An 11,647-nucleotide genomic window follows, 5' to 3' on the forward strand; every position below is an offset into this window, starting at 1 on the left:
CCCTTCTGACACTCAGAACTTTTCTTCGATCACCTACGTGACTGAACTCCGCTCCCCTGTGTCTAGAGCCTTGATCTAGACCATCTGATAGGACTGAGCATCTCATAAAAGATTAGCCAGTGGTTGGCTAAGTCACCGAGTCACCCGTAATTACTTATTCAAATTATGGCATCTTTATTCCCCAGCTAATTACCGTGGAAGATCTGTAAGACCGGCAGTAGAATATTCTTTCAACTTGTAACACCCAAGGGATGAATTTGATAAAATAATATCACGAGTTTTAAGCTAGTAAGAAGATCCTGAAGCCAATGGGATGATTAAAAACACAGAATAATAATTTTCGAGTGACCACAACTTGTCAATAAAGCAGTATACTTTTGCCTGTGGGACTCTCTTGAAGTGTCTGTTCTAGAAGGACAAAATCTCTAGATTTACCCATTTCATGGGCATAGAGGATCTGTATGTGTATAGATAATGACAGCATGACAACTAATAAATATTTCCCACATTATTTTTCCAGAGTTGGACTCAGAAACGCACTGTGGCTCAACAATTTTGTTTTTCCAGAGTACTCGCGGACTCAAACAGGCTAGGATTTAATGAAAGTGAGCTCACTGCAAAGCAAACCGAGCTACAAGATCACAAGGAGGGTGGCGGTGAAAAGAAAACCCAGTTCCCTGCCATTCTCAGAAATGTGTAGATCCTCATGGCAGTCTAGAACCAGCAGATATTCCAATCATGTTTGTCCGCCATTAATGTGCAAGCCCACAATACAATACTTAGCGATAAAGAGAAAACCATCACCATAAAATACGTGGTGCAGCATTGACAACAGGCGTTTGGATAAAAGAATCAATAGCGCCAGCGACTAACCCACGACGGAACAAAGACAAAAGGAGAGTTGAAGGACCAAGTGGCTTTCATTAGCAAACTTCCTCACTCCACAACTTTTTAAGTATTTTAATCATAAAATTAGTAGAAATCAACAAAATATTTCGGGTATTTGTGAAAATTAAATTTGAATAAAAATCCCTTCTATTCCTCTATTACTTAATCACATGAAAACAACCGGATGTAATCTCAGAACTCTGAGTATGTGCGGCATGGTGTGACTGACTCTGGAGAAGTCAGGATTTTACGTCACGCCATCCTGGCAAACAGCGCTCAATTCAGATACATCCTTCAAACCCAAACTCTAGGGCCTTCTGACTTCCGCTTTATCCTCACTCTCTATGTCCGTCCGGGATACCATCTGGTCTACCCGCCATCTGCATGTCAAATCCTGGTCTCTCCACATATCCCCTCCTCCTCGGAGCCACGTCACCCCTCCTGGTGACTGCAAAGGGCCTACGCAATACAGATGACCCTCTGTTATTGCCACGGCCCCACACCGCCTGTATCTACTCAGTAGCTTAATCTGTGTGAAGGACACACCAGATGATACCACTTCCCCGATGGAAGCCTTTCAACGACTTCCGATCGCCCTTATGACGAAGTCCGCGCTACAAGGCGCTGTGGTTCTCCCCCTTGCTCACCCTTGGGCCTTATTTCTACCTCTCTTCTTACTGTTCACACTGCTCCCTCTATTCTAGACTCTTGTCCTCTTCACTTTCATGTGTGTGCTAGACATGCTTCCACCTGGGCTCGCTGTGACCATAGTTTCTTTGGACTCTAATGCTTTCCCCTAAGTGTTTTTGTGACTGACTACTGTTCTTCCACCCTTCCTTCAAAACGTATTTTCTAGCTAAAACAGAGCACAGCAGTCATTCTGCATGTCAGAGCTCTGTCTACTTTCTACAAGGCACTTTGCACAATCTGTAACCATCACGGACACGCTAGGTTTTCTCGTTTGTTAGGCCCCCCGCTAGAACTTAGATACTATGTGAGCAGAGACCACGTCCGCTTGTCTTGTCATGACTCTGTCCACGGAGCCCAGAGCATGCCGTATATGACAGACGTTCGGATAATTCATGATGAATGCAGGGATGCCCACAAATTACTTTAGCAGGAGCACGAATGAGCGAGGAGGGAGGAACGACTATCACCCAGGGGTGGAATGAAGGCAAAACGTGCACGTTCTGTGAAAGCCACTCCACGTAGAGAACAATCAAACACAAAAGTAGCCTCAAATGACTCACACGGGCAGATGCACCAAACGACAACAGTTCATTTGAAACCAGACTCGTTTTCAATTCTGAGTCACGAGCGGCCTGAGTAGCAGCATGACTGATTTAATGCTTGACGATTCCCCCGAGCAGCATCGAGAAGGCCGGCTGACAAATACACATTAGGCCAGGACCCACCTCTTAAATAAGTGTGGGAGCAGTAGGACCCCACAGGTGCAATTTTAAGATAAGTCCTCAGTTCTATACATTGCACTCTTGCCCATTCACAAATTTAATGCCTAAAATTCCAAAGACTATAGAGAAACTTTCGTTCAGTGCTATATTTGCTTCTAGGTGAGTTTTTAAATAACATTTTCTGTTGCCTAGCTTACTTTATTGTAACAGGATGGTATATAAGACATATAACATGCAAACCATGAGTTAACTGCCTTGTTTATGTCGTCGGTAAGTCTTCTGGTCAACAGTAGGCTATTAGTCGTTCAGTTTTGGTGGGTCACAAGTTGCACGCAGAGTTTCGATGACTGGGGGTTTGGCACCCCTTAACCCTCACACTGTTCAAGGATCAACTTTAAAAACTTCTGTGGTCCTCGGTAGAGTTAGAACTTGATAGAAAACTAGGAAGACATGAATAATCATCAGTTGATGTGACTTGAACCAATTTTTAAAGGATTAAGGGAGGCAATCTTTGTTTGCCAAACTGGAAGTTAATAGAGGTGATTCTTGGAAAGAAGAACATTTAGAAAAAAATCTTATGGATTTTTAGTATATAAATAAACACAAAAAGGGGCTTGCCATGAAGTGATTAAGAAGATAACTTCACTATACCTTTGAATGAGTACTGGTTTATGAGATGTTCACTAGGTGGGAAGCAGTGAGCTTTAATCTCTGAGTACACAGAGTGAAATCTCTGTAAACACAGTGACAGTTAGATTGAAGCTCATTCTTGTTTAATTTCTCATCCCCTGTGATTTTATTCATGCCCAGCATTCAAGCTGAGAAACCTTATTAGTATTAATGTAATACTAAAGTGCCACTGAAACATTCATTAATAATTTGCAGGTATTTATAAAGATCATTGTAATCGAATCAAAGTTGTCAATATTCGATTGTGGTGACATCCTACTAAAAATATTTAGTACTTTTGATTTCAAAAAGCTCAGTGCATTTTCCAGAATTCAATCTTTATCTAGATAGTTCGTTCTGAATTCCTGTTTTGAAATGAGTACACAAAGGAAATAAAATATGGTACCTACTGAATCACTGAACACAAGCAGGAAGGAAATTAATGTGGCTAACTGTATTATATTCTCCACATTAGGTAAAAAATTGATACACGACCGTCATGCCAAGTTCATTTCTGCGTTTTGAAGACAACTTCCTTTGCAAATTGTAAGTACCTTTTAGAATACAGAACAAAGGAAATCATCTCTTTTAATTACTACATTTTCCTTTTTAAAAAGAAAATTATGTAAATAACATCTATTTCCTTTTTGCTTGTATTGCCACAAATTCAAAGCTACATTTAATGCTGAATGATGTCATTTCTTTTATTCTATGTGTCCAGTACATTTATACCTTCCTCCTTTGTTTCGTTGAATCAAATATTTGGAAAACAGGCCATTTTAAAGGGAAATTAGACAATCTTATCTTTTTATCTGACTACATACCTTTTGATGAGGTGTTATATACATTGATGATCCGTAATCTTGTTTTCACTATATGCTTAACTACCGATTATATAAATACATGTGAGAAGGACTTAGTGAGCTATCAGTTCTGAACTGGTTGCACTTGAAATAATAACACTGTATCACAGAGTGCTCTAGACAAACGAATGCTTAAAAAACACTGATGTCAAAATCAAGTCTATAGTAAAATATGTTACAAATATTTTATAATGGTAGATCATCACTTCAACTAATGACAATAAACACACTGCTAAAATGTGACAAATAACAAACCTCCAGCTAACCCTCCCTTGTAAAGGAGTAACACGCAATTCAAACAGTGAGACTCACTATATTTTCTTCTCTACCAATTTTCCTTTTCTTCCTGATGGTAACTACACACCACTGATTCAAACTCCAACCGGTTTCAGAATAAATATATTCTAAATGTACCAATTACTGCAATATTTTTGTCTTATTCTCCCCTATCCTTTCATGTGATGCTGTCATTGTCATAGCTTGTATGTTCCTGGTTCTGATCCACCAGCATAGTCTTCTCTGTCTGTGGCCAGATCCCTAGACATGGGACAATGGCCTTCACATCGGGCCGTGTTCATAGCTGGGCTACTATTTCAAGAATGGGGGCACCACAGGGCACCTGGGTGGCTCAGTCGGTTAAGCGTCCCACTCTTGATTTCAGCTCGCTCATGATTTCACTGTTCGTGAGTTCCAGGCCCATGTTGGGCTCTGTGTTGAGCCTGGGAATCTCTCTCTTTTCTCTCTCTCTCTGCCCCTTCTTTGCTTGTTGGCCCTCTCTGTCTGTCGCTCTCTCTCAAAATAAATAAATAAATGTTTAAAAAAAAAAAAAAGAAAGAAAGAAAACTAAAGAATGGCTCCCGTGATGTATTATAAGATATGTGAAGTCTATAGTGCACCATAGCTTCTCTTACTTGCCTTCCAGGGGCCAAATGTTGTATCTTAGAGACTCCAGAAATATTATACTAGCTCCACTGGGTTTCCCAGTAGTGAATGTTGACAGGAAATAAAACGAAACAAACAATCAAACAAAAACTCATGATAAAAATGCTGAAATAAAAAAGTTCCTACGTACGCAATTTTGGTGCTGTTTTCACCAAGTGCCATGCATTAGCACCAAACGGGCTTGCATAATTGCAGCAGCCTTGTGCTGGAGGTAAAATTCACTCATGGCTTCGTCATGCTAACTCAGGACAGATGTATTCAGTGGGGTGTTGTAAGGTTTGCTGCAGAACTGAGGTTAAATATCTTCCAACTTAGCGAGGCAGAACTATGTATCGGGTGCACCCGAATAATGGTGTAATTTAAAAGAGAAGGTTTTAATCGTGGAACGTATGATTATTAAATAAGCACGGGTACATGTAAAAATCAGAATAGTTTCTATTCAAAAATTTCAAAATGGGGAATAGCTCTAGACTGGATGGACTTATTCTGCTAATAATGTATCTGTAATATAAACATATTATCCAATGTAATTCTATAATTTATCTGTAAGTACTTGTAAAATTTTCACAGTTATGATGAAAATCCTATATTACTGTGTTACAATTATGTACGTGTTACATGGATGATAGACATAGATAGACCATTTTTTCCACAATGAGCATTTCAAGGGGTGCCTGGCTGGCTCAGCCAGTACAGCATGGAATTCTTATCTCAGGGTCGTGAGTTCAAGCTCCATGCTGGGTGTGGAGCCCACTTTAAAAAAAAAATCGTAAAAAGGAGCATTCAAGAAAAGCTTGTCCCTGGTTAACCTAAAAGAATAACTTTGGTATTTATATATTTATCTTTGGGCAAGGGGAAACCCACAAAAGGATTTCCACTCCCACACAGGATATAGAAATCTGAAAAATAAAACACTATTTTCACTTTAACAACGAGAAAAATCTAAACTGCGAGGTCCTAACGTCTCTTGAACTCGTCCAAGGGACGAGGTAGCAGGTACCCAGGTGACAGCAAGTGCAAAGAACAGCCTGTTCCAGGAGATCCAGGACATGAAGCTGTCTCTGTGACAAATACAGGACAAACACGCATGGGAAAGAATGAACCACTCAGGCCATCCTCTTGGCAAACTGCCAAAGGTCCGGAAGGGGGTCAAATAGCTCGGGGACCCAGACGCAGTGGGGTGTGCCCTTCTTTATTTCAAATAAGACAAAGACAAACACTCTGACAGGGTGCATGGCTTCAACCTTATTAGCTCTCCTCCCACCAATTCCAGTGAAGTCAACCCACCCTGGTCTATTGCTGTATATGGCACATATCACGTATGTCAACAGACACGCTTATGTTCATATATACCCAACCTTCTCTGCTCTTTCCTGCCGAGTTCTAGAATGGCTACCCCCAGACTGTTCCCCAGCGGCAGGTTCGTGCCACGCACCCTCGGCTCAGATTTCGAAATTTCCAGGGTAACCCAGCATCATCATTGCCTACATACATCTTTAAGGTTCCATGGTATTTGCTTATTTGTTTTGTTCTGTTCTGGTAGTTTTTCTGAAGAAAAGAGCCCAAAGCAAGGGTGACAACCGTGTCCCTCTGTGTAGCCGTGTCAAGCTTCCTACCCAGATAGATAAAATACAAGAAGGACGGGGGCGCCTGGGTGGCTCAGTCAGCTGAGTGTCTGGCTCTTGATTTTGGTTCAGGTCCTGACCTCACGGTTCGTGGTTCAAGCCCCGCATCAGGCTCTGTGGGGACAGTGTGGAACCTGCCTGGGGTTGGCTGTCCTTCTCTCTCAGCCCCTCCCCCATTCACGCCATCTCTGCCTCTGTCAAAATAAATAAACAGTTGCTTAAAAAATTAAAAGAAGGACATCTGGCTTCCAGAACGTGGCGCGCTCAACTGCGCCGATCTTTTGGGCTTCCGCTCGGAGCCCGCAAGAGAACCCAGACCGCCCGCGTCTGATCAGACCTTCCTAGAATTGCTTTCTCAGTCATTAACGTTTTACGCTTCATCCCCTCAGATGAAAATGTTTGTTTTCTGTTGGGGAAATCCTATCAGTGCTCATCCGGAAAGATGGCCCATCATCACTACCGGGGCCAGGCGCTCACCTCTGGATGAGAAACTGAAAGTCCTCACGGGGAAGCAGGTGAGGATCAGCGATCACAGCTCTGGTTTCAGTGCCAGACAAGCCGCATCTCCGACACCGACCTGCAGGCTTCCCTCCCTTCCGCGTGTCCCCCAACTACTCGTGACCCTCGGCGTCACTGTTCGTCAAACGCAAACGGTGCAGGCGCTGCTTCTGCCTTTGGTAAAGCGCCTGCGTGACGAAGGGTCTCTGGGCATTCCGTGGGTCACAAGCAGGGTGACCAGAGCCTGTGCAGGCTGAAGACACTGCCTTGTGTCCTTTCTCCTGTAAAAACCGGGCGTACCTCAAAAAGAGGGCTTTCTGAGGACAAAGCAGGAAGGAGCTGTGACATGTTTAGACCTGGCACAGGGCGGGGGCTTTTGTTGTTTTTACTATGATCTCACGGATATCAATTTTAGGAACAAATCTGGATTTAGAGGCTTGTGGACAGGCGGTACCTATTTTCAGGTAGATGCAAAAATAGGTCAAGAGATTAAAAGTATCAGACAATCTCCGGGCAGTTTATTTCCACGGTCCCTATACTGTTTGCTGTTGGCCTTCTTAAGGTTAATTCTACGAACACGTTCTATAACCCACATTTTAAACTCTGCACGTAGAATGAGAACAGAGAAACAAGCACCTGTAGATACACAGAGGGTAAGGGAACACACGAACGACACAGGTGGTATCAGAATGGTGCTGACATCGAAAAACAGCCACTCCAAGCGGATCTTAAGAAACAGGACTGTAGCATTAGGTTTGGCCAATTAAAATATAAGCACGTTAAGGGGCGCCTGGGTGGCGCAGTCGGTTAAGCGTCCGGCTTCAGCCAGGTCACGATCTCGCAGTCCGTGAGTTCGAGCCCCGCGTCGGGCTCTGGGCTGATGGCTCGGAGCCTGGAGCCTGTTTCCGATTCTGTGTCTCCCTCTCTCTCTGCCCCTCCCCCGTTCATGCTCTGTCTCTCTCTGTCCCAAAAATAAATAAAAACGTTGAAAAAAAATATTTTAAAATATAAGCACGTTAAGTAATTAAGCAAGGCTGTGGATTTGTAAATAAGATTCATTTCGGTGAGAAATATCTTGGTGTTCCTCTTCTAACGAAGTGCATGGGCGGGAAATAGAGTGAAAGGCAGACGATTATATTGTTGAAGCTGTAATCGTACGTCCTCGTAACTGCAGACTAATCATTTCACTAGCACCTCTCTTTATGAGAAGTAAGTGAAAAGCCTGAAGCCACAAGATAAGTTTGGAAGAAAGAGATAGGAACATTCATCAGTTCTAACACTGCTGAAAGTATTAGCGAATTTATTAGCGCTATCATAAATGAGGTTGATAGTTTCCTATCTACAGATGTTCACGAAATGCATCAGACTGGCAGATTTTTTCCAGACATTTCCTACGTAAATAACACCCACAGCATCCTTTTACACTGTCACCAAAGGAGTCCTATTCAAATAAATTGGAATAAACTTGCATACAAATGCCTGTAATAAGTAGGGAAATTTAACCGAAACGGGAAACAGCCCTGTGGTTTGTGTCTGGTCCGGAATATTTATCATCAGCTGGAAATCTGGCCTTTCAAAAACATGCTTGCATTTTCGTCTCGGCGAACTGTTTATCTCCATTCAAAAGATCACTTATTAAAGCCATCCATGTATTTGCTTATTTGCAGCCACTTATTAAAGGAGATGGATATCGACATTAAGCATTTTTAGGGCTTGAAAACACGTCCTAAAATAAACCTGGCTCTCACTGGAAAGTCTTACTTCGTTTTTACAAGGTTTACCTGCGTCATCAAACGCCAAAGAAGATTTGTGAATCTGACCTTTGTCAACCCATTTATCAGACTATTAACTCACTTTTCACATTCATTTTTAAAAGGTTAGCGTCTCCTTCGCGACACCTTCTTCCAATTAAAATGAGTAATACACGAAGCGGGCAGCGTGCAGCGAGCCTCTGTGATAGCCCTGCACCACCCACCTTGGAGGCCCTGTGACCATAATCGGCTTGGAAATGATAACTTTCTGGGTTTCTGGACGCTAATATAAACACCACTCCCAAGAAAACCAGGAATAGCACACACGGTTACTTTTTGTGCTTCTGAACAATTTTTCCAGACACGAACTTCATTTATCCAACGATTCCAGATACTAATTGACATGTCCTCATTAGTTTGCTCTTTATACTATGTATTTCGTGGGGGCAGATTTTGTATGACCCAATTTCATGCAACTTGGAGAGTCGTTTTGGGACGAGGATATTTTACTATGTAATGAGGGCACGGATTTGTTTTTCCTTTCAGAACATGACTCGATATAACAGCGGAAGCCGGATGCAGAAAGAGGGGACCTTACTTTTGTACTCCAGGTGAAAGCCCGCGGCTGCCACGCTAATGTCAGACTGGAAGTGGAGACAGAGCTGATTGGATGTGCTGTTCAGAAGAGCTGGGACCGTGGTTCCTGAAAGAAACAGGTGGGGGACTTTAACATCACAAATGCATTCACTTTTCTCTAGAAAAAATACACGGGTTTATCTATTCAGGTTTACAAAGCCCTGCGGTCTGTCTGATCGCAACCTACTGAATCTGAGTACGGGCTTTGATGCTTCTGTCCTTTGGCGCCTTTCTCTCGTGCGAGTACAGCAAAAAGTTGCACATCTCTCTGCCCTCCTCAAGCTGATGTGACGTCTCTCTAACATATCAGGGTACGAACACACAAATTCTTACGTTCTACCAGGCACTGGTGCACTGGCTTTTCAAGTGCCATTCTTTTAACAACACAATCATTTTGTTTGTCTGTTTGTTTGTTTTGTTTTGACTTGAACAAAGAGGGAAAAACTCAAATGAGGGGCATCTGGGTGGCTCAGTCGGTTAAACATCTGACTCTTGGCTTTTGCTCAGGTCATGAGCTCATGGTTTGTGAGTTCGAGCCCCGCATCAGGCTCTGCGCTGAGAGTGCAGAACCTGCTTGGGATTCTCTCTCTCTCCCTCTTTCTCTGTCCCTCCCCACCTCTCTCTTTCTCTCTCTCTCTTTCTCTCTCAAAATAAATAAATAAACTTAAAAAATATTTTAAAAACCTCAAAAGAGCAAGTCTTAAGGAGGTTGGGGGAGCAGTTAGCCTGGGTGGACCGATCCGAAATACTGATAAAATGCTCCTTTTGACTACACATTCTCTTTTCCGTCCTTGGGGGATCCAAACTGAAGAATGTTCCCACTGAGATCTGCAAACGATTCCAACTGAGCATGAGTGAAGAGGAAAATACAGGTGTAGGACATGATGCTTGCATTCCTTAAAATGTATTGACTTGCGTTGTGACAAACAAAAAGTCAGCCGGAGAGGTATCGATGGCAGGGACAAGCGTGATAGAAGAGCGGATACTGGAGGGGGCTGAGGACAAGGAAAATGCTCCTGGATCAGAAGTGTAAAGTATTCTGGGAGGATGTACTAAATATGGGAAATGGTAAGCGAGTTTAAATCCCCTTGTGTTGACATGCACGTGCTTCAAGATGAGGGTGAACCTCATCACGGCACAAGCAAATTACTACAACCAGCCGCACTGGACAGAACCCTGCTGTGGAAAGAAGGAAACGCTGTTTTAAATAACGGAATAAGGAAATGAGTCCATAATTATCCAAGACAGATGAACGTGACTGCAGAGGGAAGATTCTCCAGCATCCTTCTCTCTGTTGCCATGATCCCATTTCCTCCACCAGCTTTCCGTCCACAAGCCAGGTAGTACAGACTCCCGCTGCCCTCACCTCTCCAGGTATCCAAAGGCCCTTTGCGGGTGGAGTGTGCAAACCTAAGTCATAATCTATGCCTGTAAAGCCTGGCCAACCTCCTGTGTCCCCATGTCAGTCAACAAGCGGTTAGCATCTGCTCATGGCCCGTCACAGGCTTCCTTCCCTCTGCGACCCCACCCTGCCATCTGCCAACAGGCCCCCTCTGGCCAGCCTCCTCAGACCCTCCCCCTTCACCGCCATCACCCTAGGGCCAGCCACCAGTACTAGTGAGTACGATGAGTGCAAAGCTCTCCCAACCTGTTTTCTGAATCTCCTGTTGCCCTCAACCAATTCATTCTCCACCCAGGAGTCGGAAAGCTTTCTTTTTTTAATGGACATATGATTATTTCATACGGAAATTCTCATGGATTTTTGATGATCTTAGGATGGAATTGCAGCCTCTATGATTTGACCTAAGACCCTGCATGATCTAACCAATGTCTATATTTCTAGCTTCTTCTCTTTCACAACTCATGTTTTCTGTTGGAGGTGTTCCCATAATTGTAGGCCTATGATGCTCTTTCTCTTTTCTTTTGACCCATTTTACCCTCTTTAAAAAAATCAATTGTAACTAACATACATTTTCATATTAGCTTCAAGTGTACAATGTAGGGGTTCAACAATTCTATACATCACTCAGTGCTCATCGAGATAAGCGGACCCTCGATCCCCATCATCTATGTCACCTGTCTCCATATCCTCCTCCCCTCTGGTGACCATCACCCTGCATCTAAGAGTGGTTTTTGTTTGTTTCTTTTTTTATTTGTTCATCTCTTTTGTTTCTTAAATTTCACATGTGAGTGGAATCATTTGGTATTTGTCTTTCTCTGACTGACTTATTTCACTTAGCATCATACCCTCTAGATCCAACCATGTTACTGCAAATGACAAGATTCCTTTCCTTCTTATGGCTGAGTAGTATTCCAGTGTGTGTGTGTGTGTGTGTGTGTGTGTGTGTGTGTGTGTGTGTGTG

General features: G+C 43.0%; 1 protein-coding gene across 1 annotated transcript in view; it reads right to left on the reverse strand.

Moving 5' to 3' along the window:
* CSMD1 (CUB and Sushi multiple domains 1) overlaps nucleotides 1-11,647 on the reverse strand; it is a 1,645,367-nt gene that overhangs the window by 210,718 nt on the left and 1,423,002 nt on the right. The window contains exon 36 of the mRNA XM_040490416.1: nucleotides 9,247-9,351. Within this exon, the coding sequence (XP_040346350.1) occupies nucleotides 9,247-9,351 (105 nt within the window). The remainder of the gene's footprint in view (nucleotides 1-9,246; nucleotides 9,352-11,647) is intronic.

The sequence above is a fragment of the Herpailurus yagouaroundi genome, unplaced genomic scaffold (assembly GCF_014898765.1).
Source record: "Herpailurus yagouaroundi ecotype Mexico unplaced genomic scaffold, PumYag 181, whole genome shotgun sequence".
NCBI classification, from domain to species: domain Eukaryota; kingdom Metazoa; phylum Chordata; class Mammalia; order Carnivora; family Felidae; genus Herpailurus; species Herpailurus yagouaroundi.